We start from the raw sequence: 26,666 nt of genomic DNA on the forward strand, positions 1-26,666 counted from the left end.
CCAGAAAAACTGATATTCAGATTAAATAGACCAAAACAGAGTTCAATCATTCAGTTGTTTTTCTGTGAATAGTTCTGAAAATACCCGTGTGTAAAAATACAGATAGCAAGACAAGCACACATCATCTCCAGTAACAAAAGACCGAATCTGTTTCACATCCATCTGTCTTCTGGCAAGGCATCGTAATACACTGCGGTAAACCAGATGTGTTTTGACTAACCTCTTGGATTGTTCTGGTAAACTACTTGTTGTAATGATTACATCTTACAGCCGCCTTCTATTAACTTTTGTGAAGTAACACCTCTCAGAGACACCAAGGACTTTGTCCTTCGTTGGATAAAAAGCTGGCAATAAATTCTTACTTGAAACACTGTAAAAAATTGTTTCCTCTGAATTTACAGATGTCATCCATCAGTAACTGGCTGTTGAGGATGGGGTAGATGTGACAATTCTGTGACTCTCTCTACTGTGTATTTAGGGAGAGAGAGAGATGTGATGCAATGCCCACAGTTATAGATAATTGTTATAATTAAAAGGGAAAAAAAAATCACTCTAGCTTGTTTTTCTTAAACATTCATTCAATTCACATTTCAGCAGGCAATAAAACAGCCCTCCAGATGATGCTTCTCATGTGATCCCAGGCTGCTGGTACCCACCCCCTCTGACAGGGCAAAGATGCTGCAGCTGGACCTCAAGGGCAGCCAGTCAGGGGCAGTGAAATGGAAAAACAGAACCCAAGGTCTAATTAGACCATTTATAACTAAATGAGGATGTCCCGACAGAGACAGCCATAAAACAGCGCTGTGAAATACAGCAAGGGCTAGGCGAGTAATACTGTCACGTAGCATAAAGCTCATCTCGGTGAGGCTACGGTCTACTGCAAGGCAAATCCTTCAGTGCCTTAAATTCATCAGTTCTGATAGGAACAGGGTTGTAAAGGGAGCGCAGATTTAGTCCTTGAAGACTGTGTAGAGGCTAGGATGCGTTACTGCTTCTTTTGACATGTGTTTTAAGTAGTGTTTTGGTTTTATTTACATCACCTCAATAATTATAAAGCTGTAGGAATTAATATTGCCTGCCTATACGCACATTACCTTCTGGTCCCTAACGAGAATCAAAAATTGCGAACTCCCAGTGTCGGCATAAAACTTTAGCTGTCTTTTGAGAATCTTAAATATAATTGAGTTAAAAAGGCACCGAGTATCTGCATCTGGGCTTCACAGCATCAGTCTTCACCATTTGATATTAAATCCCGTGCTTGTTTTCTCCACTGCGTGGTACTCTGTATGCAAAGCTTTTGCAGCCTTTTCTGACTCCGCGCCACCCAGCCACTGCTCATACAGTTCATTTACAGTCCGGTTCTTCTCTGGAATTTCAGTCTTAAGAGACTCATACAGCCTCTCAACTTGCTGAAGCTGGTCCTTGCTGGATTCCCCATCTAGTTTGATCTGACCACCTCCATTCAAACAGCCTATGTGCAACAAAGTGAGAAAACGTCACTGAGTTGAGAAAGCACTTTAGCTTTATCACAAAACCTCCCCCACCCAGCTCTAGTTAATTTACTCTGCACCTGCAAAGAGTTACAGAAATGAAAACACCATTATAATTGTGGTTTACTCCCCAGTTATCCAACAGCAGCAGGGGGGCTGCAGGCCGAGAGGGGAGATCAGTGGCCTGGTGTGCCCCAGTGCTAATTCAGCCGGCAGCCAGCTGCGGGAGGGCTGCCGAGGCAGGCTGGGACGTGCCGGGGAGACAGAGGCAAGAAGGAGCAGGGAGCTCTGGCTCTTATCTCGTGCCTCCAGAAAAGGGCCAGAACACAATCCAGGTGAGAACAGCCCCGGAGTCTCAACTGAAGGTAAGATAAGCATCCCTGGGTATGTTCGGGGTTTGCTGTTGGGGTGGAAGCGTGCTATGAGTTGAGCTACGCAGCGTGTGGTTGCCCTAAGCGATGTCCTGGTGCTGAGCAGACCCGTGGGGAGAGAGAGCGGTTTGCTCAGAGTCGCGTCAGGCTGGGCTCAAGCGTGCACTCTGCGAGCAGATTCAAAGAGAAGCAGGAGGGAGAAAAAGGAGGGCTTAGCACAAAGTGGAAAAGGGAATAAAATAGGTAGAAAGAGATTTTCTTCACCAGCCATAGCAAGTGTTCTCTAAAAGTGTAACGGTCAATTTTGTGTAATTCTAGAGGAAGAATCTCCTCATGTACCAAAGAGCTCAGAAAAGCAGGAGGACCTCCTTAAAAGCACTAATTATGCAAATTTGGTGCAATGGAATTTAACTGTAATTACTTAAATCCTGAAGAATTACTAGCTTCTAGGTAGGAAAAGATACACGCAAACAACTTTGAAATTCTGATGCTGTGACTGTCACATCTCAAGAGTTTGAAGGCTTTGCCACAACACTCAGGACGTGAGAAATTGCCTATTGTTCTTAGATTTTAGATATAGTTTCATATAGCTTCTTACAGCTATGGACCGTAACAGTGAAATCCCTTTGCGGTCTTACCTGATGGGCAGGCCATGACTTCGACATAGTGATAGGGCGACTTCCCTCGTTTCAGCTTTTGCACCAAGTTCTGTATGTTTCGAAACCCGTATGCCAAAGCAAACTGGAGCAGCACTACTCCGTCCTTCTCCAGTGTCACCTCCTGGAAGTCCTTGTTTCTGAGGAACAAGAGCAGAGAAAACGTCTCATCCAAATTAACTTCTATTTTAAACTTCAAGGAGCCCTGTGCTAAAACAAAGTTCTTTGTGAAATCTTATTCAAAAAAGCTGTCCTAGTTCTTTGCCACCCAAACAAAACAGATGACAGAACTAGCTTATAGATCCTTTTCCAGTCTTGTTCGAGGACCTGCCACCTGAACGGAGTTTGCTGAAGGACACCTGTGTTGAATAAATCCTTAAAAGCTAAGCAAGCGGAGCCTAAGCAAAAGTTTCATTGTGACAGGCCTTCTGAGTTGGCTTCAGCCAACTTCTACATTAGTGAGGCCGCTGAGGAAACTTTTAAGTTGTAGCAGGTTATAAAACCACTGAGCAAACCATTATTGAAAGCTTCCAGACTCCTAAGCTCAGTGGAAATACCTGCTCCCAATAAAAGAATAAGTAATTTGATTTTTATCAAGTACTTAATATTGAGACTCAAGGGGACTGTTTCTTCTGCTTCCTAGACCAGAGAATCCTGAACATAAATATTGCTAATCAGGGGTATAATTTTTTACAAACGGTACCTTAACATTATAACTGGGAAGCTAGAAGGAGCCTCCGCTGAATAAGCATCCATGCCCAAACTCAAATGACTTGTTTTCTTTAAAACAGAGCCCCAAAGCCCTGACACAAGATTTTATGTTCTGTGATAGCCAGATTAGTAACAAATCTGCTTTACTGGCCTGATCGCAGGTGAGGAAGCCCAGATCCACGCAAGCTCTGTCTTCTAAATTACTCTAAAAATTGTCTGCAACTTGATACTGGAAAAATCCATCAGGCCAGAATGAAGCATGTGGGTGGTGAAGGGGATAGAAGTCTCCAAGGGGAAGGCTACATGGAGCACTGGCTGATTTATTGCTCAGCAACTGTGGGAGTGAGAAGCCAATTCCCATGCCTTGAAGTAACATGTTTAACGTTGCAAGGAAAGTTTCAGCCCATCAGCAAGATAACAGCATGAACAGAATTGCAATAAAGATAGTGCTTTCTGTAGGACTTTAAACTTCTTACTTTAAAGGTTTGTACTGAATCGTATCCACTTGAATTCCAAAGAGCTCCTTGGCTGCATACTTGTATATGTGCTCCAAATAGCCACCAGAACCACCTCCAGAGTGGCTAGTGAGCTCCTCTTCCGCAACACCACTAAACCTGGGGGAAAGGAAGAAATAAGCAGTTTTAGGGGAATCTTTGATAAAGCAGAACAGCCAGCACAAACGCAAAGGTCCAGAGGACTCAAAAGCAACAGAACAAGCCACAGACCTGCTCCCTTTGAGCTCCTAGTTTTTCCCTTTCTCCTGGGAACCAACTATTTATAGCTTCAGAGCCCAGCAGATTTAACCCTGTGCTGCCCAGCATCCTTCGGGTCAGGCTCAAAGGAAATACTGTCACACGCCACCACAAGGCCCGATTCATGCACTGCCAACTTAATCTTCACATACCAAAATATGTTTGGGAATGTTTGTGTTAAAAGAGCAATTACCTGACATGCATATTTTGACAGCTTTCTGTTTAATACCTCTACAAACATCCTGAGTTACACTTAGAAAAGGGAGGAGGGAAATAACAGAGCATTGGTGGTATGGGTCTGTGCAACCTACGCTTCTCCTGGAGAACACAACCTGGCAGAAGTCCTACCTCAGTCAAGAGACATCTCATCAGTGCTAAAGCTTTTCTGCAACATCAACAAAAGCAGAATTCATTATTGAAAGCTCTAGTTCTGTGTTACAACACATTTTTTTGAAACCAGCTACTTTAGATGTCGTTGCTGGGATGCGAGAGAACACTTCTGGGAGGTGTCAATGGCATGACCACAAGCAGAGAGAGATGAAATCCACGTTGCTGTAGTTTCACACGGTTAAGTTATGTAAGAAAGGTGAACAACCTAACAATGCCAGGACATTTGCTCCATACATGGCTGTCCTTAACAGGATCCTGGTTCAAGTTCAACACATTTTTGGTGTTGAACGATTGTGTTAACGTAAATTCTGTAATCCCAGTTCTGCACAAGTAATTCCATCTCACTGACATGCCAAAGCACAACCAACTATTCAGAGGTCAAGATGTTTCTTGAGAATAGCTCACCAGATGGAAGCCACAACAATAGCTTTTGTTATGAGAGATTAACAAGATGAGGGATCTGCTTATAAGCGCTCATCAGGCAGTGACACTTGTATTCTCCTACTAACAGCTGCAGAAGGGAAAACACTTGAATTGAGGCCAAATAGTTTCAAGTCAAATCAAAGATGCTGCCTCTTGCAGATAAAATCTTAGCTTTGGAAGAACTGCAGAAGGCAACACTTTAGCCTGCAATCACCCTCAGAAACTATTTTTAATTTGATCTTGTTTACAGGAACTGAGCTTCATTAACGAAATGTTTCAGTGTGTCTGGCCTCACGTACTGCTACTCTCTTAAAATGAGGCTGCCAGTAGGCTTCAGTGCTGGCCTGGAGCAAACGGTTATACCAGCAAAAGTCCTGGGATTTCTGGCACTTTATCTCGTTCTGGCTGCCAAATGTAATAACCTCTTAATGGGCTTTTCCACGTGCTGGAGGATAAAGCAGAACAACAGCCATTGGACTGCTTACGTGAACGCTCCAAGTTCTGAGGAATACGTGCTGTTTGTAACCAGTCAATTGACTACGTTAAAGCTAGCAAAAGGTTATAGAGGCACTTTATCACCATGAGCATGAGGCCTAGCGCTCAGAATGTACTCCTAAGAAGCTGGCCAGAGATTTTTATCAAGTAATTAGACGTTCAGTTCTATGTTATAACTGACACTTCCATAATGTCATTTCCTAAGGGAACCCAAACACTTCAGAATATTTTTTTCTCCTCAGTTTTCTGTTAGCAGCGTAACAAAAAAGCAGGTAGAACAGAAGTACTTGTTTACATGGGCAACTTTTGAAGTTGTACTTTTGGGACTCAACTATGCAACATTTATTATAGCTGACAGTACTTTTCTTTTTTGATGTGAAAGCAATCTGTGCGTGAGTTATGTCAGAAAAAGACACTTAATCCTGGAAAAAGTGTGCATAAATAGATCTGTGCTAGTAAATGTGTGATGTGAAACCTACAGCTACTGATCCGATGAAATGTAGTAGAAGGAAACTGAGGCTCTGGGCCTGCACATTATTTTAAATCTCTCTTTTAAATTAAGTATCCTTTAAATGAAAGGGATTGGATAGCAACATACTGTCTCTATCTGCCATCCTCCTTCTTCCAGAAGCACGAGAGTGGCCAACGCTTATAACAATTAAAACTCATCTAGGAACAGGCCTCATGTAAAGACACTCCCCTTCACAGCTCTGTCAACATACACGTGGTGGTCAGACAACTCTTGAGCATAGGCTGCCAATGGCACTTGGTTGTATACTAGAAAGACTGGAAGCCTATTTAGCAATAAACCAAATTTCAAAACAAGAGTGTCACATCTGCAAGGGGTACAGTTAAAAACAGACCAGTGTCACATTCTACTCATGTGCTAGATGCTGCATAATTGGGTATCACAATCTGTCATAAGAACTTAAGGTGCCTGAGCAATAAAGTTTTGAAACATATGCTTAATTATCTTTTATAATTCTTAAAGGTTGCCGCACACGTAGCCTTTCTGCTTATTAATGTGCAAAGTGCTACGAAGACGTTTCTTTTAAACTGAAAAGAATGCTTTGGTTTAGCGTTCAGTGCAGAACCACCACTGCATGTCAATTTAGATGAGTAGAATGTGATTTTAATGTTTCCGTAGTCACTTAGATCTTTGTGCAGTTGCCACTTAACCAGATGTTACTTTTCAGCTGAAGCAACTAAAGTCTCATCTGGTTTGCACATGCTTTAGATTTTTTTTTTTTTTTTTTTTTTTTACAAATAAAGATTCCTAGAGATTAGCTGAGTGACCTAAATATTTCTTATTTATGCTTTAATTCTGGAATCCTTACAGTAGCTCTGATAACTATGAACAGAGACAAGCAAACTGAGCACAGTGTAATAACAGGCTTTGTTTTAGCAAACTTATTGCTCATCTAGATTCTTTCACTTTTGAAAGTCTGCAGCTAGATTTTTGTGGGATTCTACCAGCTATACTGTGAGTAACAGTAATTGAAGTAAATGACTGTAATGCCGTTTGTACTTCTCTGCACAATTACTTTGCCATTATACACTTCCTGAGTTAATTCTAGCAATCCTGCTGATTTACAATGAGAGCTGCTAATCCTTGGACTACTAAAACCTAGAAAAAATAGTTACAGATTCTCCAAAAGTGGAAATTCATCATAATCTGTAGATTTAAGTATTTTAATGCACAATTGTACTGATTCAAGTGACATACAGAAACAAATCAAATGCAAACACATGCAGCCTTGTGCAGAACAGTAGTGGAACGGCAAATTCTGTTGAAGAACTCTATAAACACCGGATGGAAAAAGAACATGACTGAAGATGCGAACGAGATTTTGTTCTTACATGGTATCCAAAGGAGCAGGATCTACATCTGATAGAGATACTCCTTCTTGTTCCAACAACTTTAGCACTTCTCCTAAAACAGAAAGCACAGATATTAAAAGTTCTTATTTTGGGGATAAATGAAAACAAAATCCACAGACTGCACCTGCAATCTTTACCAGGACACGATTTGCATTATTAAAGTGTAATTATACAGCAATATCCATATACTACGTCCTCTACCAGAGACAAAGCATTATTAAAACTAGCAAACGTCTTGCTCTATGGTTTCCAGAAACTAGCTGGACCACCTCTGGCTCTGCTTACCCGTGGTGATTACACAGTCCACATCACGAGTTTGGTACTCCTGGTTGAAAAAGTCTGGCCTTGAAGCCTCTAGCTTTTTGTCATAACAGGGCATCACTGTTACATGGTATATCTGGTCAGGTGTTAAGTGCTGGAAGAAAGACAAAGCTGTGCAGTTGGATTGGCCAATATCAAACCTATCTTGAGGGAGATGTTTTACAGGTACAAATTAGAATGATGAAACTAATGCCACCATGCCTCTGGAAATACTCCCCACTATTACTGAACATTTATTTTTATATAAATATACACACACATATATTTATATATATTAAATTATTTCTGTCATAGAACCCAATTTTAGTTTGTAGCAAGTGTCAGCAGTATGGTCTTTTACAGGTTTCCCCCCATCTCCTTTTGCTAGTGCAGATGATCCAAAGTCAGTCAGTGAAGTGAATTCTTAATTTTGCAGCTAAAGAATATGCTTCCTCCGTGCTACTAATTCCCAGCCCCTGCATCAGCAACTAAGAAATGGTTTGGAGTCAGACAAAAACCTCATGACCATCCAAGAAATAAGCACAGGCCGAGGAAAGAAGTCATTGACTCAAGGCCATTGTTTCAGTATCTTGTGCCAAAAATTCTTAGTAGCTGCCAATTTTTGTAACAAGTATGCAGATGTCAGCATTTACTTAACGCAAGTGTTAAACCACTGCTCATTAATGGACAATAAATCATACAATCAGAAGTGGTACTTAAGTTTCCTACTGGACAAATCTAGGCTATTAGTATAACTCCAGTCTTTAAATATCAAATTTACATTTGGAAGGATTCCAAGGTTAAAGACTGAGAACAGAACTAAGTCAAACTGAAACAGAACATTAAGCTGGGAACAAGCAAGTAATTTTTAGACAAGACATGATCTGCACGTATGCAGTGAAAGAGTTTTTGTCTTAGGATAATTTATTTTAAGTTATTCACCAACTTTAAACAACATGAAAATACCACACACAGGCAGGATGGGAGCACAAAGACACTGAAAAATAAGTTTCTCTAGCCTTACCAAATAACACGCAGAGGTTTTACATAGTCCATGCAGCATGCACTTAATGTTACTGCCCTAGTTGCTAACTTCTCATTAGATAAAATAGAAAGTGAGCAAGATACTGCCTTTGCTGGCTTCTGCAAGATAATTTTTACCTTTAAACTCTAATGTATAACATGTAGCAAAATAAAAAAATATCAGCTTAAAGCATTCAATTTTAGCATTTTGCCATTAAGCGTAGTATACTTCAGACCTTTACCTGCTGTTCTGCAAAACGGCCCTTGACCAAGGAGCCCATGACTTGCTGTGGGGATTTGGTGGTACTGATATAAGGAATGATGAAACTGCCATGGGTTTTCTCTGCATAGCAAATCCAACCTGGTAAGAGTGTAATTAGCAAATTAAATTAAAAAATAACAAGCAGCCCTTCAGTCTGCTCACCCTCCCCCCAGCCCCAGGCTTAGTACCCATTAATAACCATTTTCAGCCTCACTTCAGCACAAAAAGAAAACGATGTGTAACACAAGATTCATTTTAGAGATCATCAGGTAACTGTATAGATATCACTACTGCTATTAACACCAAAACCTCTTTGTATTGTGAAGAGAGTAATCCTCTAAGCAAATTTATCCATTTAAACTTTTCTGACTAGCTTTTTGATTTTTTTGTTCTAGTGTACTATTTGTAAGCCATTTTATTATTTCCATAACCAATTTAATACCATACCTGGACAGGCAGAAGCTAGCATTGGCAAAGACTTTTTATCTTCAGATTGCTTTCGAAAGCGTTTCACAAACTCTTGTTGGCTCTCCAATAGACTGAAGTTTCTTGAGAAAGTTGTATCAAAAACATAGTGCACACCTAGGCAGTACAGCATCTTTGTTAAAATTCACAAGAAAGATACAGCAAACTACAACAAAAAGCCTCCAGTCAAACCGGATTCAAAGTTATTTACGTCTTATTTACAGGTATCAACCTCTGCAGTTGAGAATGAACCTTTTTCCCTAGCACATCAGCACAGTAAGATGAGCAAAAGTGACAGGAGGACTACAGATATAAAATTTAAAGTTCCTTCCTTCCATCACTAAGTTTATTACACGACTGAAGTTGTAGACAGTTTGCATTTTTCATAATGCCAATTACAAAACATTATGAGTCCATGGGGAGGTTAAATCGCATCAACTTTGTGCACTCATAATATTTATGCTTAACATACACCCCAGCAGTCCCCTCTGTGATTAATAGAACGCAATACCACTTGCCTAAACTCTTTAAGAACGCAGTCAACTTCTTTGCTGTTTCCAGAACACCCATTTTACATCTTGCAGCTAGTGAAGCTCTGGATTGTGGTGAAACCGAAACCACCACCAATTTCTGTTCATTGGGAGCAGCAGTCTTTGAAGAAACCAAACAAACGACACTGTTCAGACAGTATTAATATGGCACATGCAGAACTTTCAACACTCTAGAACATCAGAAAGTATCTCCCAGCTTAACTATGAAGTCAGTAAATTACAATGAGTCCTTTCCAAACCCAGGATTACTTTTTAAGAACTGGACAAAACACAACAGTGCACTGAGAACGTCCTCAGATCCTTTGGATTTTTTGTGTGTGCTGTTTCCACACATGCTTCTGCAGATGCATCATACCAATCTATTTCGACTTTCAAACTCTGCAGCCTGCCTACCCGTGACTTGTCACCTACCTTGTTAAAAGTCAGCATTTTGCAGAGCTCTTCGTGGCTCTGTTGAGTGATTAAAACACTCTCTGCTGATGTAATGCAGCCACTACAAGCTAAACAGTCATTCAGAGTAATTTTAGCCTTTTCCAGTTTTTGTGCTGCTCCATCCTATAAAGAAACAGATTAGACTCAGTTCTGATCACAGTGTAGAATTAGGTAGCAGTTTTTCCACCTTTAGTATATTTAGTAACAAAGATGTTGCCTTTTTTATGCTCTTGGTTTATCACAAAAAAGCATCTTTTATTTTTAGTAAGATGAGGAAGAAGACAAGTATCTTTGGAGTTTGCTGTTTTTAACGGGATTATTTGGCACACAGACGCAAATTTGCTGAGGAACTTCAGGAAAATTTTAACAAGACCAAGAACGTAACTTTCATCAAATACAGAACAGCTGCTTAAGCCACAATTATTTGTGTATTTGTGCTATCACACAAATGCATGGGCTAACATTGCTTCAAAACACTGAAATTATACTGTCCCAGAGGCAAATAGGGTCTGTCTTGCTCAGTTTTTCAACTTGTGGGTGACTGAAGACTGGGTTAGCATGGCTAACACGCTACAGATTGCAGCTGCAATTTTAACCACCCAGGCCTTTAAGCACCGATCTCCAGTTTGCATTGAATGTTATTACCCTGGAGAAAGCACGCCAGCTTTGTCGCCTCTATCAATCAGTTGCTGCTCATGTTATTGAATAGTACTGGAGCTCTTTCTTCACAGGAACTTGAATTTCCCTCCTTCTACATAGATTGCATAACCAGACTACAAGCTCGCTAACATTTTTAATTGATACTGAGTGTTCTGCAGTCTTTCTGCATGCAAAACTCACCTAGACACCAATGGCAAAACTGTATGGTAGTGTATCAAAGACAGTGTGTGGCTTGCCACTGGAAGGAAATATTTTTCATAATATTTGACCTGAATAAGTCAGTTTTCCCATGAGACACTCCTCTTAAATGTCACTTCCCAGTAAAGTCAGAAACAGACCGAGCAATTAGGCAGTATTAAATTAAAATTTTAAAATAAGAAACCAGACTCCTTTGGATGTGCTGTATCCCCCCTTTTTAAGTCAAAAGGTCATCATCTGCCTAAAATTAAAAGTAGCATTTCTAGATGAATTTCCAGCTTGATTAACTAAGAAATGCTAACCTTTTCTGTGTAAACAGGAAAATCGTTCTGCAAAACTCAGTGTTTATTTTGGAAGCAGAAGGCTTATGAATTCTGCAGGCTATTTAACAAATAATTTGAAATATTATTAAAAGAGCAAAATTTAAGAGTACCTAATTGCACCTCTTTGTGAGTGAGCACTCTGCTGTATGACCTAATGCAATAAGACATTGTTGCAAATAATCTATGAATTGCTAATACTTAAGTATAGATAGCAAAATAGACTTCTCAGCTTATCTGCTCTTATACTGAAAATCATCACTAGTTAATGTCAGTGTTTCAGAGCATATAAGACTGATATAAAATCAGAATTACTGCTTATAAATCCGGGCAATTAAAAAGTTGGACTTTGGAAAAAAGATATGAGAATGCTGACAGCAATATTGACACTTTTGTAACATCTTGGTCCTCTTTGAGGCATTAAATAGCTGTAGACTATTCAAATACCTAACAATACACTTGTGTTTTCTGGATATTTTACACAATAATGAAGAAAAATCACACATACCTGATTGATCTGAAAATAGCTTCCATCTGCTTCAATTCTGATCTTAGCTGCTGCTTTTCCAGCCTTTTTTTCCACTTTTACAGGTTTGATACATTCCTGATAGAGAAATAAAGCCTGAAAGTGAGGAGATGAGCAACAAAGCATGGAAGAGGTAGATATAATAGAAACTAGAATGATCAAACCCAAGCACAAGTTCTAGAGTGAATGCCATTTACTCTCCCTTAAGCTATGCTGGATTTACTTACAGCATCTCTAACCCCCAAGGGAAAACATAAAAGCAAAAACTTCTTACCCCTTTTTTACAGAACGAACACTTTTCCAGCATCATACCAAAACCAGAAGAGAATTTTGCTATTCTTTCTGAAGAACACAGCTATGTTTTACAGAGCCTTGAAAGGAACAGAGGCTTGCCTGCGCAGTCCTCCCCTCTAAAATCTTACAGATGATACTGCATTCTTCACTGCAAATTTTAACTGATGGAGGCGTGGCCACTACAGTCAACATGTGGCTAGTGCCAATGAAGTTTCATTTAATGTCGAAAGGACTCTGACGACCTCAGATGGACTGCCTCCAGTTTTCTGTATTGTTCTGTGATGAAGTCTCAAGGGTGTTTTTACATTTTGTGTGATTTTTATTGTTTAGGCACCTTATGACTCCTTGTCCTACTTCAGCAGCTATGATTCTCTTTGCCTTTTACCATCCTTGCTTTGCCAACATTTTCAGTTTGCTCTCCCATAAATTAATCCAGCATTACTACTTTTTGCACAATTCAGAGACTAGCAGGAACAAGTCATTATGATTCTTCAGTTATGCTTGCTGAATAAAACAATGATCTCCACTTGAAACAGACAAGCGGGTTGCATTATTTAAGCGAAAGACTTCATTAGGAAACCCAAGTACTGCAAGGAGAGTTAATAGGGTTTGCTATGCCCCATTCCACTATCTCGTTTCAGGATAGTCTTTCTGCTGTACTTGTCAACAAATACGTCCAGGATTACTACTTTGTACTTTTGCTAGTGCTTCGAGACCCCGTAACGAATAGTCTTGACCTGTCCTTGATGCTCACTCCCACCTCTCTGCCACCCGCTCCTGTACGCTGGCACGAACATCTGTGCGGATCAGTGGTCTGCAAGGAAACTTCTTTAGGTTTAAGCTTTCCTTTGTGGGGGTCTAGATTAAGATTTAATAGAGCATTTTCCAGATCGGGGTGGCAATGACCGACTGGCCACGGGGCCAAGATTTCTCCCTTCAGCTGCTTACAGAGGGTTGCACCGATCAGTGTTGCTGCCCTCTCTGTTCCCTGTGCACTGGCTGGAGGAGACGGCGAGGGATCTCCGTGGATTTTTCCTTCTACCATTTCATTTAACAGCACCCGAGGGACGTTTGAAAGGGCCAGCCTCGGCCCCTCTGCCCCCATGCCGTGCCGCTGACAAGCCGAGGGGCCCTGCCCGGGCCGAGAGCTGCTGTCCCGGCTTGGGGCTGTCACCCTCAGCGACATCTCCTCACCCTCCCCAGGCGGCGCTGGCGGGGCCGACCCCGCGGCTCCCGGGGCGGGAGCCGGGCCGGGTCGCCCCGTCACAGCGCTGCGGCCTGTCCCCCTGCGGCCAGCCCTCGCCGCCACCCCCGGCCCTGCCAGTCGCCGGCCCGCACCCACCTGGGAGGGCCCGATGTAATCATCCAGATCTGTTAGCTGCAGCACCCCGCTGAAGGGAGACGCCATCCCGGCCGCGCCGCCGCCGAGCGCGGCAGCCAACGGAGGGGGCGGGGGCCGCCACACTGTCGTAAAAGGGGATTCGCCACACTGCCGGAAAGGGCGGTGGGGTGAAGATGCGCATGTGCAGGCGGAGCGCGGCGCCCCCTCCGCTGCGCGGGGGGTAACCGCGCATGTGCAGAGCGTTCTGTGCGTGCTCTGAGGGGGGAGGCTGTAATGGCGGGTGAGGCGGGGTGCTGCGCTGGAAGGTTGCATGCAGGGCATTTGTTGATTTATAGGCTACGGTGGAAAGTGTATTAGGCTGAGGTAAGCTGTAGGCGCTATACAAAGGGAGGTATCATGGCCCTTGGCCTTATAAACAGTGTGAGGCCTGTGCTGGGCTGCTTCTTGCAGAGAGTAAGTCCTCAAAGCCCTTGAGCTTGTAGGGGTGGCCTGGGTACCCATCACCCTTTTTGGGACTGCTCTCCTACCAGAGTGGCAGCTGGTGAGGTTCCTGCCTATGTGGCACGGGGATTTAAAGCTGTAAATCCTCCCTGAACAGCTCGCTGTGGTCAAGCAGAAGCATGATTTGTGTGTTAAGAGGTTCAAAGCTCAATGTGAAAAATGATTAGTTCTTTGAAGGAAACAATTTTATTTACATGAGAAGCGGTGGAGAAAGTGGCGTAACGATTTTTCAAGGTTGCTGTAGTGCTGTCTGGTTGAGAACTTAGCACCTCCTTGATTGCAGACCCTGTTTGCCTGGAGAGTTCCGTATGCCAATGGTGTTTCCAGGAAAGCCTTTCAAATTTAGGCTCTTACAAAATCAACCTAATACATATTAACAGGAGTTTCATTTAACAAAAAAAATATCTTTGCACTGTTTGTAGAAATACCCTGATGGAAAGTGCCAAGTGCAGTGTGCTGTTAGTAAGCAGAGCTGCGTGTCGTTTCCAGGCAAGCTGTAGGCAGAACACAAGAAGAAACTGGTAGTGTCTAGGGCCTGATCCTGAAACTACTGTTGGGTTTTGTCCTTGCAGCTTCAAAAGCTCTGGTTAAGGTGTGAAGGTGGGACTCCAGGCAACATACTTTACCAACAAATGCACCAGACTGCAGATTTCCGTGACTTCAACATCCTGCAGTTGTACCTCTAGATTATTGTTAAGAAGTGATGAGCTCTGAAGAAAGTAAATGCCTTTATTGATTGAAGTGTTGTGTAGCTTTCTCTGTGCTAGAATACCTTACCATTTAGGGGTAGGATACAATCTTGCAAAACAGTTTCTAGTAGCCAGAGGGGGAGAACATGGTAAAAAATCTGAAACGTGTGTTTTTTCATATATGTTGTTGCTCTTCCCGTTACAGGAGGTGCTGAAATAAATATTAAGACACCTAATCAATTCTGAATCCACAGAGATTGTCTACAGAGACAATGATCTGTTTGAGGTTCTGGAATAAGCATTCTACCTCCTGATAGCTTTCCCATAAGCCCATTTGGAAATGTTTTACTAGTGGAGTAGACTCCCAAGGGAAGGAGTGAAAGTCATCTGTGAAGTTGGTTACAATTAGGTTGTGCAAAGCACTGGGGAACATGGGATGTGCAACAGTCCTGCCACTCCTTCACAGCGAACTAAGTGTGACCTTCCAGTTGACCCTATATGTGGTATTCTGTGCAGTGATACTGGGCTTACAGCAGAGGGTATGCCAGGAGATTTCACTGCGAAAACTGGCACGTAATTTCTTTCATGTGGTAAGCTATTATTTTCTATACAGTGGGAGAGAGTCTGCCATGAGGCAGACAAGGAGTAATCTTTTTGTATACTTCTGCTGGGCAGATAGAAGCTTTTTGGAATTTGGTTGCATCCTAAACAAGCATAAGGGTGTCAGTACTGGGGAGAAATGGATGGTAACTCCGAAGTCCTCTTTCACTCACCTGATGATGGCTGTAGTGAATGTTCTGCTTCAGGGTCAAAACTAGGTCCCAACAAATCTTTCAGGCTCTGAGCACTTAGTTCCTACACAGGAAAAATAATAATATGAGAATTAGGTACATTCATACAAAATTCTGTGAAGTTGCTCATTCAGTAGTTACATACTAGATACTTTAGCTGTACAGCAACACTTGGATCCTGTTAGCTGTTTCCAGGCAAAGTGCAGGTGGGATTGTGTGTGAACCTGGCCCTGTTCTAGACAGAGATGATGGTGTCTCCAAGGCAGAGCTAGCAGCCCTGCTCAATTTTACTGTGTGTTCATGTCTTCTGGATTAAGGCCTATGAATATATTAGTGACCATGATGGGGTAGTTGGAGGCAAATTTGCTGACATCTTGGGCTGTGATTTGGCCTTTGTGTAGGAAATTTTAATTCCTCTGAAGCCCATTACAACACATTGTTACCAAGAATGAACTGTGGCATTGCTGATCACTCTGTACAGATCTTCAGCTCAGTACCTTAAATTTGGTGTTGAAGTAAACAAGATCTTGCGTGGAGGATTGTTGTATGAATTTCCCAAGATTTATGTCAATCCAGTTTCTCATTCCTCTTTGGATGTCACAGGCAATCCCTAGAAAGAGGAAAAAACCTATGGGTTTATTAACAAGGCAGTGTTACAAACTAAGACAACCCATGTCCTTTCAGGGCAGCCCTGATGATGCTGATGAAAAGCACAGAAGTAGGGCATCATTCCTGTGGGTGTTGACTGTTTTAGATTATTTGTTGAGTTAAGAGACTGTATTGGAGCCAGTTCTAACTCTGGGAAATATCCCCATGCAGTGCAAGTAGGACCCACAGACAAGACCAGCTCCAAGGAGACTTTAAATGAAGTCTGGACCTGCTCTATGCTTGCTCGGTGAAGTCGGCTGCAGCCACATGGACAGCAGACTGAAGGTAGGAACGCATGACTGATATTTTGTAGCCTGGAAACAAACTCTGATCCTTTGGACTTTAGAATTATTCTACTTCTCTGGTGCTGTTACCTGTTGAAAGTGATTGTTGGCTCAGGTAGGTTTTGATGTAGCTGTTATATATGTCAATTTTGTTGGAAGGTGAAAGGGACTCATAAGCGATGTTGAATCCTTTGACACTAGGAAATAAAAGAGGACATTTTTAGAAAGGAACTGCATTTATTTGGAGTTTTAAGGAGGTCAACCCATTGTTTCCAAAATTCTGTATGGCCTTGGGTGGTACCTGAGGCTGTCCACAGAAGAGGATCATGAATATTTCCATTTATATGAACAGAAAAATATTTTAGAATATATGGGACTTGCTCACAGCTTTCCAACAGTGACAAGCAAATTAAGTGACCTGGAAGATCTCTATGCAGTTCCTGCCTAGTCGTTCTGCATTGGTTTCAGCTAATAAACAGAACAGTAAGGGAGTCAGAGCTCAGTCCTTCTGTCTTAGAAATCCAAAATGTGGAAATCTCAGCTGAAACACTAGCTTTTAGCTGGAATGCTGTCAGAGTTACCTGACAGCCTGTCAGAATTACCTACGAATCACGGTAAACTCACATTGCTTGATAGGAATCACAAGAGATGTTGGTCCCCAGCCATCCGAGATAGGTTTTGTTCATACCAGACAGCAATAAGGGCAGCTGCTGCTGGAACCAAGTTGCCCAGCTTTCACTGGAGAAGTTTTGGAGTTCAGGTCTTAACTTTCGTAGTACTGTCTTCAGTATCGCATCTCTAACCAGGATGCTGGGTAATAAGGTCAGATTTACCTGTGGTATAAAGAAGAGCAAACCCATCAATATGGCTTAGGGTTCTGGATAAGCATTTAAATCAGAAGAGGCTATTAAGGGAACATCTGCAGCATTATCATAACAAAATTAAATTAAATTGTCTGTGCCTCTCCAGGGTTTAAGTCTATTTTCTTGCTCACTAGCTTGCCCCTTGCTGAGATCTATCCTTATAAAGTTGTCTAGTATTTACCACAGCTCTGCTCTGCCTTTTCAGCTCTGTTACATGTAGACAGCTGCCATTACATCCAGAGTGCAGTGTGAGCTGTATGGTGGAGGCAGTTAATCATGGCATAGACCTTCCCCTTGTACAGTGACGTGGGAGTCGGAGAATACCTGGGATCCGTTAGGACTGACCTGGCGAGCACACACGTTAAACTGGCTCATGTATCTGTTGATTGTGTCGTAGGATCCACACTCAAGTATTGCCAGGATTGAAAGTGTATCTTCCAGGCTGGTCAGTGTTGAGTTAACAGTCAACTGTGCCATCTCTTCTGGGGTATTGAGATCAGGAACTTTAAACTAAGAAGAAGCACATGTAAAAGAGTTGTCCAAGGGCTATAGCCAGCAAGTGGCTCTAAAGCAAAGTCCTCCACCAGACAGTCAGGGAGAGAGAATGTTTTTGTGGTACCACAGACGTTTGTGGGCAGTGCGCTTTGAGAAGGAGAAAAAAATTGGCCATGCCAGGGCAGATCCACATTTCCTTGTTCAACAGTGAAGTGGGTATAGTTTGGTGCTACAGCTGTTAGGAGGATGAGGATGAAAAACCCTTCAATTTTGTGTAAAGAGCCTTCCAGGGGAGGATGTTGGGTATCCCCCTCCCCCTGGAGTTCCTTGCCTGTGAAGTGTATAGTTAGCTAAATAGTTTAAGCATAGTCTGTACCTATTAAGCTTTAAGAAGAATCTGATAAAACTCTGAAAAACTGTAGTTGGTTAACACTTGTTGATTTGAGATCTGCCAAGGAATATTCCTTTTGTTCTTCAGCTTCCACTATCTCCGTGTGCAGCATCCATCTGCAATAGCCCTTTCTCTTGCACCTCATCACTTCCATTTCCTTTTGTCGTGGTTTAGGCCAAATCCACCACTGGGCACCTGAGGGACCCCAGACGGGACCGACAGATGCTCCCCTCTGCCTCTCTCTTTGAAGAGGACGCCTTTCTTCTCCCATCTTTCCCTGCTCTGTCTTGACCATTTTCTTACTGCCTTCTTTTCCACACTAATCCCTTTGGCAGGGATGACTTGGTTGAGACCGTTCATAGAATGTCACCTGCTGCAGTCTTTAAGACCCTAAATAAAACTGACAAATAATGATTACCAGGTTAAAGAGTTTTAGGTAAGGTTGGTTGTAATTAGTGCTTAGCTCAATTGTTTGTAAAATTGAATGTATGCTGAGTCTGTATCTCTCTATCTGTCATACTAGCTGGTAGATTTTTGTTCCAGAGATTCTGATGCCTTGTGTTAGACCAGACAGTACTGTCTGCTCCCTGGGAATTTAAATAAAAAGCAACAGGAAGCTGAACTGTGTAATGCTGGTGTAAATGCAATATCTTGTTTAGCGAGGTAAAGATGTGGGACGTTGCTAGACTGAATGTGTTTGTGTGCAGTTGTCTACCCAGTTAAAAGGCAACCTCGTTCTGAAATGTGATTCTGTAAAAGTGGTATTGAAGTAACATTACTGTGTTTTCTTTCTCCTCATATAAAACTTTATTTTGCTGAGGGGGGAGAGGTGCTTTTTTTCTAGATGGTCTGAAAAATTCACACCTAAAGACTTTCAGCACTCTGTTTGAGAGCAAAGCAGTCATTACTAAAAAGTTACAGAACATGCCATGCCAAGGAGGTTAGATGAATGAAGGCTTTCCCCAAGCCCTTATGGGTTTTGGATCATGCTTTCTGATACAGCATCGTTCCTCACAGAATGTAGGTGGATTGTAAGAGAATAGGAAATGATGTCAAAGCAATGGTAGAGTCTCTAGTGTGCAAGCCTTTTTGAGGCATTGTTCATAGACCAGAAGCCTCTCACTGTTGCTTTGAAAGAAGTTCCTTATTTGCTATAGTGTATGTTCAAATATAGAGAGAGGTCACTTTCTGTGAGGAAAATGAAGGATTCTTAGTGTGGCAGCATTTGGCAGGGAACTTGCTAAGCAGAGGAATGTCTGCAAGACACGCTCATCAGCGTTTCTGCTTTGACAGCTTCAGCTGCAGAATGAATGGGAATATTGGATTGAGCTGCAGTGGTGCAGGTGGCAAACGTTAACACAGAGAAGTTGTATTGTTCAAAATTCTGCTGGAAGTTGCTGAGATGCTGTGGATGTTGTAAGCTAAGATGTTTTGTATAGAACAGTATGTTTATCTTTTGACTGAACTTCAAGTAAATACGGGAATTGTAGCAAATTTTGATAATGTTGGTGCAAAGGATTAATCTAAGTGTCAGAATGGGAATTTTTTTTTATCAGTATAACTGCCTTACAAAAGCTCTGTGTGTCTGCTTGGTATATGGTGATGGGGTGTGCTTTCACTATCTCTGTAAGGAGTTAATAACTGGTTCATGTTTTGGGATTACAGACTTTTTAGTTTAGTTCAACCAGTAGCAACTAGTATATTTGTACCACTACCTACTTTATGAATTTAGTTTAATTACCATCAATAAGATTGTCTGAAACAATATGAAACATACCAAGTGGGTTTTTCAACATTACTTTTAATGATGATTGTATAGGTACTGTCACACAAATTCTTTAAACAAAATCAGCATTTTAATAAATACTAGCACTGGCTTACAGAGTGTATGAAGTTAAAACATTGTCTAAGGCGTGTTTTACAGCTGTGCAGGGATTATTTTTTTTAGAACATCATATAAAGAGAAAATCTTCGTTTTTACACGAGAGCAGAATTGTTGGATTTTCAAGCTGTACTTGAATTATTTCATTAATGCAATTTCTGTCTTTGCTGTGAAGCCAATATTATAGTAACATTTAGATATATACATCCCAATCAAATATTAGTCTAGCAGGATTCAATTCCTGTTGGTCTTACTGCTGTTGCCCTTTGTCACATCTTTTCTTAATGCATCATTGACATTGTTGTAGTTACAGCTTGGTATCATAATGTACGCAGCTTGAAAGATTAATTCAGCATGTCCTCAGGATGTGCAACCATTGCTACTGATTAGACTAAACTCAGAATATCAGAATGTATATGGTATTTTAGTAGACCTGAGCAAATAACTTGTAGTATTTTTGAAGACAAAGTGTAATTTGAAGAGTCATTCTCTGGAGGAATTAGGAAAGGCAATGAGCAATTTTACTGTAACCTTTAAGCCAATTTGATTTTAAAGATAATTTAAAAGAAGTTCCCCTCACCACTCATAGCGGAATATGCCTCTATATTTCACACATATCCCAGGCTCTTAGCATTGGTTTCGATAATCAGTGATAACAATTAATGTCTTTCATCAAAGAGAGGCAAGCAGCTGCAATGTGTGTTTCAACCCCTGATCCTGCACATGGGTCATATCTAGTAACCTCTCCCATTAAAAACCCAAGCTGATCCCTGCCTTAAGAGATGCAGCCACTGTGTGAGGAATCACCTGCATCTTGCCCTTACTGATTACTGTAAATGCAGAGCCCAGGAGGCTATCTGTTCTGCGTGGAAGCTGGTGCTAATTCTACTGTTGTTCAGTGCATAGACTAGTAAAACTTACTCCAGCAATGTCTGGGTAAAAGGTTTGAAGTTCACTTAGTTTAGCTACTGAACAGATCTCTCCCAGATTCTTTTGCAACCAATCTTTAGTCCCAGTTGTTCCATCCTGGCACGCTGATCCTGTAACCAAAACAGATCCAAAGAGTTAAAAGCCACAACATATACTGAAGGGGGCAGCTAGGCATCCTTCATGTGAATGATTAAGTATCTTCTAACAGAAGAATGGCTTCCTATTGCTAGTGCAGGTTCTGATCTTTGCACTCTGATTCACTTCCAGACTGGGGAAACGGTTACACCAAATGGAAATCCTATTTCTCTGCTTATATCCTATCCATTCTGTAATATCATACCTCCTCACCCCAGTATTCCCTGTAGCTTCAAAAGGAGAAGTGATCAACCCTTTGTCTTTCACAGGGTTGTTGTGAACTTCCCAGGGTTGTGATAAACAGCAGAAGTGACTGAATCTCGGTGTTGGGAAGATGGGTGGTTATTAGATGTAAAAATCTTCAATATTTGGAATACAGAATATGCTCCATAGGAATAATAGTGCTTTACTGGGAACTTATGTGTAGGCACCTTACCTGAGTCTGTAAACTGGGCTGTCAAATAGGCCTTCTGAAACTCATATACATCGTGTTTCTTCCTTGCTGACAACACTGGGTAGACTCCATCAATTGCTGCAATGCTGGGGAGCAAACCACATAACAGATGATTTCCATGCGGGTAAAGCAGCAGAGATCAGTTTAGTTGAGCGAGAACTTCCTAATGCTGACAAACCAAAGGTGGCAGGTGTTAGTATATGGCCCAGTTTTCTGCTGGGCTATATAATTTATGGTGTGCTTGAGACTAAGGATTAATATTTGGTATCCATCTACAAGAAAATGCCCCCTTTAGAGCAGAGTCATTGACTGATTTTCATTATACCCAAGGATAAACATGCAGCTAAAAAGCAGCTCTTGCCTGATCAATAACTAGTGATGCAAGAGTGACTGCTCATGTAGCTAAAGCAGCTGCAGCCCTGCAGGCAGGCACTTACAAAGCTTGGTAGTATGGGCACGGCATGCTGAGGGGCAGGAGCTCCAGCACTGTCGCGTTCACATGGGGGAGCAGAATGTGCAGTCTGTGCAGCCACGTAGATGTGTCTTCCAGGGACATGTCAGTAATTTGTGGGAAGATGATCTCAGCTGTCATCATTAGCATTGTTTCTCGAACTTTAGTGCTTCCTAGGAAATCAGAGCTCTGAGGAAGGAGGAAGAAATTGAAGCAGGTGATGAGCAGAGCTGTTAGAAAGCCTTGAATAGTGAAGCTAAGCTGAAAAAGTGGTGAAGGAAAAATTGGCAAAATAACCAAGATTTCTCTTCTTTGTTGCTCTCCTCCCTTTCCTTCCTCTCCCGTTTAACAATAAAAGTTGGAAATATGGTCTGACTGTGGCCTTGTTGGGGAGTTGACCTTGGCAATTCAGGTTTTCTTTTGTCAACAGAGTTGGACAGCGAAGCAAGCCAGGTGCTTGAATTTCCTTTCCCTTGCACTCCCACAGCCACTGCTTTTGTTACAGCAGTCAGCAAAGTGGTCACATTGTGTATAAAGCAAGGCTGGGGCACGCTCAGGCTTCTCAGCTTGGCTTGTTAACTTGTCCTCAGCTCAGCAGGACTAGGGCAAGCAGCAGAGTCTCTCTGTCGCTCACTCATACCCAAATGTTTTAATGGATGTTAACAATTTTAGGGGCCTGGTCCAGAAACTTCCATGAGTCATTAGACTATTACAGACCAGCAGTAGAGAAACCCTTACTGTTTGTATCCTGGCTCTAGGTTGGAGTGGTGGGTGTGCTATCCAAAGTTCCGCTGAGGAAGAAAGTTTTACACTGGTCTGTGCACAGAAGTTAAACCAGAGTAAGGGCTGGACTGAGATAAGATCATACTGGAGCAGGAGGAACTCCTTCTAGATCATCTTCCAGATTTATTTTATATCTGGCCATGAGAGTCCCGGAGTTGGAAGTCTGAAAGTTCATTTGTGAACTACTCTGCTCCCCAGGACGCTGTTATCACAGGTGCTTGGGTTACTTACCTTCAGGACAAAAGTGTTGAAGTCCTCTAGGAAAGCACTGAGGTACTGGAGAGGCTCCTCCTTGTTCCCGATTACCTCCAGGACCATCTGGATGGCTGAGGGGCTGTAGATGGTCTTGCTCTGAACAGTCAGCTGGGCCAGTGCCTCAGCTGAGAAAAGGTCTAGGGAGTCATGCTGAAGAAGTGGAGCACAGAGTGAGGCCTGGAGACCAATCCACAGCATTCTCCCCCTGCTCATCTGTCTTAGCCCACCTGAGCTTTGATGTATAAGGAACATTAACTTCTCTCTGAAAGGGCTTTCAGACAACTAGCAGTGCACAGTGTTTACTGGGATTAAATTTAATAATAGCTGTTCTCTGCTGCTAGACAGGTGATTTGTGAGAATGTTCTCAGCAGACCATCTGTAATTTAATATCTGCCCTTCCTATGTCTTATCAGCCACTGCTAAGTGGAGATTGTCATTGACATCCTTGTCTTCCCACGGAATTTATATTCTGATAAGATGGTTATCTCCTAGAGGCAGTGCTTTTGACACTATTTTAGCATTAAAACTTAAGAAGAATAAACTTAATGAGAAAAAAATGGAAGCACATAGGAGAAAATGAGTGACACAAGTAACGAACTAATCCAGTTGAACTCTGTTCCTGTCAGCTTGTTTAATGGCTAAGAATAAAATGCCAAATATTTCATATCTAGCCCTTACCCCATGGAAATTGCTCTTCAGTGTTGCAAAATCTGAGTATGATCCAAAAGCAGTGAATAAACCAAAATACTGTAGCAGCCATTCCCTGTCTGCTGCAGTGCCCTGTGTGCAGGCGGAGCCTACAAAAGGAAAAGCAAAGCTCAGAAGATATATGGTTTCTTTGCTGGATCGCTGAGGCATGTAACACTGTGAGTCCCCATTGGCAGTGAAATATATAGTATAGTTCATGTTGCAAGCTCCCTGTGGGATCCAAACGCTACCAGACAGGGAAAGGGGCAATCATTAGCCTTTGAGCATACTGGGGCTGCCAGATTCCTCCAATGTCAGCATGTTCTAGTCTCATTCTTGATACAGCTTCTGCTTTTTGACCTCAGCTCTCTGTGCAATCTGAGAGAGGTTTTCGTCTTCCAAAGAGGAGTATGGTCCCTTTCTCTGACCACTGTGAGCTGAAGGGCTAAGCAGCAGGCTGAGGAGTGAGGGAGGGCTACATTAAGAATTAGCAGGAGATTTAGCACATTTATCGTCCAGGGAAGCAGCTTATCCAAAGGCAGAGACACTTCTCTGTCTGCTGACTTCATGGGACCCTGAAGGCTAGCACTTAACCATCAGATTGCTAAAATGATAAAATGACTCTTCCACAGAAAGAACGGGTCTGCCTGTCAGTTGCAATCAAGGACGTTTTATGAGGTGGCTGAATCTTTCCACCTTTCGGTGTTCCTGAATACCTGGAGACAAGCAGGCCCAGACATTTGTTACCTGAGTTCTGCAGTTGGAAGTGAAGAACTCTCTTTATGAAGGAGTAGATGTGCTCTGGATTCTCATAGGGCCCTTTGGCTTTGTGTTCGTTCAGGATCTTCACTCTGCAGGACATGGATAGTCAGGGTAAGACAGCCACAACCACCTAACCCACACCCACTGAGACAGAACCTGCAGAGCACTCTACCAGTGAGCGGAAAGGTGTTAGGGCTGCATTCAGGGGATGTTTCCACACCCTTGATGCCAGGGAACAGACACACCAATCGGAGTGTGACCAAAACTGCTTCTTCAGCAGCTCTTTGGTTGGTTTTATAAGGATTTGCAGGTGTATATGGGTGAAGCAGTCTCTGCTTAGGGGCTTCTGTTTGTGGCCTGCAATGTGAAACTGCAGTGGCAGTCAAGTAAGATCATAATGGTATTCACTGAATGAAAATCTCAGGCTTGGCACTGGGTGTTTGGGATAGTGGAAGCTGCTCTCCTCACCCAGTGGTTGGGCTCCCATCTTTACAGGCAAAGAGAGAAGTAAGAAGAGTGTCTCTGAAATAATAATGGACTTGATACCTACATGGCTGCAAGAGAGTTGCATGTCATGTCACTGGGTAAGAAGCCGAGATTCTGTGCATTGAGGCTGCTGAGGAAGAGGCCAAGCCTTCCTCCAAACCAGGCAATGTAGTCCTCAGTAGAGAAGAGCTCAAATACTGTGCTTAAGTGACAGAAGATCTGCCCCAGGATGAATCGTCTCACATCACCATGAGGAAGCTGAGATAGATTATGCTTCAACCAGAAGAAAAAGACATCATTAAAAGTGAGTGATGCAGTTGGTATTAAATGGGACGGCTAAAAAGGAGTCAAACTGAGGGCCAAAAAGTATGCTACAGTTCTCAGAGAACCCTACTGGAGACTCATCGTAAGACAGGAAGATGTAATTAATTTAATTTGCAAATGCAAAGATTGCTGCTGTGTGTGCAGTTTTGGTGGTTTGTTTGCTCACTTGCATGTGGGGCGGGCAGTGACTGTGCATCCAGGGCTCGCCCCTTCCTGGGCAGTTAAGGGTGCATGTACGCAAACTGCCTGTGTATCCTGCTCGTCTCCAGCATGTGGCCTATGGGTACAGGATCCTGGGGGATCCTTCGAGGATGCTCATGACTATAGGTAGTGAAGGATACAGGGCTCTTACCGTTTGATCAAGGACATCATAATACAATGCCTGCACAATGACTCCTTCATTCTTTCCCTGAGGCTTTTTAGTCTTTGTGACAACACTGAGGTTTCTACTGGTCTAAAAAGCGGCAGTACTGCAGAGAATCCGTTATCCCTACCAGGATGGGACCCAGACTAATTAAGAGTTGTGGCCTCTTTCTACCCCTGGAATCTCAGCTCCCACATCAGCATACGCTTCATGTGTAAACTGTTTTATTCCAGGCTCCTGAACAAGAGGTGAAGTTGCTACCTGCTTTGCAGCTGCATTGAATGCGTCCATGAAATCCCCAATGGTGTTAGAGCTCAGAGAGCTGAAGACCTTGCCTGCTTTGTCCATGTCACGCAGGACATCGCTAGCCAGTGTGTAAGCTGCCAGTTGCTCTGGGGTGAGTCCTGCCACAGCATCAACCTGTGAAATCAAATGTTAAAATTACTGGCCTTGCCTTATGGCAGGAGTCTTTGCTGGCTGTGAAAGGCTGTCAGGCAGGATTTGGGCCTTGCACTGGGCTCTGTCTTGCAGAGTTACTTACAACGCCGAAATCTGCATTCATGTCAGTCAAGTCTCTGTATGTAGCCAAGAAGCTGAAGGAGCCCAGGTTTGTTTGTAGCCAACCTAAGCTTCCCCTGGTGTTCTCAATGCATGGGCCACCTTTTAAACAAAGCATAATCCAAGGGTGATATAACGAACAGTTCAGTCCCCTGATTCTCCTGCGTGAATAGTATGACTGTGCTGATACAGGAGTTGCCCAAAACGTCTAGGTGCCTAAATCCCTCAGTGATACTGGCATCACTGAAGTGACTAATGCCCAATGTGTACCTTTAGATGTGTAAGTATACCTGGTAAGGAAATAGCATTCCCATACCTTTTGGCAAAGGTGTGGGGATCAGAATGTTAAATTTGGGAGATTCTCAGATATTGTGGTAATTACAACCAGAGA

The 26,666-nt window shown here is 42.5% G+C and overlaps 1 protein-coding gene and 2 long non-coding RNA genes across 3 annotated transcripts; 1 reads left to right on the plus strand and 2 right to left on the minus strand.

The window, feature by feature from the left end:
* Positions 1-41: 41 nt before the first annotated feature.
* Positions 42-13,648, minus strand: CIAO3 (cytosolic iron-sulfur assembly component 3). Its single transcript, XM_082490363.1, has 11 exons — positions 13,543-13,648; positions 11,889-11,984; positions 10,182-10,325; positions 9,738-9,870; positions 9,202-9,336; positions 8,735-8,853; positions 7,455-7,584; positions 7,149-7,221; positions 3,705-3,842; positions 2,500-2,657; positions 42-1,471 (listed from the first exon to the last, which is right to left on the minus strand). Exons 1-11 carry the CDS (start codon positions 13,606-13,608, stop codon positions 1,233-1,235), a joined length of 1,431 nt encoding a protein of 476 aa, XP_082346489.1. The 5' UTR covers positions 13,609-13,648; the 3' UTR covers positions 42-1,232.
* A 163-nt stretch (positions 13,649-13,811) lies between these two features.
* Positions 13,812-26,047, plus strand: LOC309677580. The gene is made up of 3 exons (XR_014269693.1): positions 13,812-13,905; positions 16,343-16,456; positions 25,951-26,047. It is a non-coding gene; the product is annotated as an uncharacterized lncRNA (long non-coding RNA).
* Positions 20,939-22,075, minus strand: LOC309677537. Its single transcript, XR_014269690.1, has 3 exons — positions 22,043-22,075; positions 21,588-21,691; positions 20,939-21,126 (listed from the first exon to the last, which is right to left on the minus strand). It is a non-coding gene; the product is annotated as an uncharacterized lncRNA (long non-coding RNA).
* Positions 26,048-26,666: the final 619 nt, after the last annotated feature.

Source organism: Vanellus vanellus (genome assembly GCF_965231255.1).
Source record: "Vanellus vanellus genome assembly, chromosome: 14".
Classification (NCBI taxonomy): Eukaryota; Metazoa; Chordata; class Aves; order Charadriiformes; family Charadriidae; genus Vanellus; species Vanellus vanellus.

Bases quoted from the DNA above. Each gene is read 5' to 3' on its own strand.
- CIAO3 (XM_082490363.1), bottom strand. From the start codon at position 13,608: ATGGCGTCTCCCTTCAGCGGGGTGCTGCAGCTAACAGATCTGGATGAT. The intron at 11,985-13,542 runs GTGGGTGCGGGC...TTTCTCTATCAG, and splicing joins ATTACATCGGGCCCTCCCAG to GAATGTATCAAACCTGTAAA. The intron at 7,585-8,734 runs GTAAAGGTCTGA...TCTTTCTTCCAG, and splicing joins GCCGTTTTGCAGAACAGCAG to CACTTAACACCTGACCAGAT.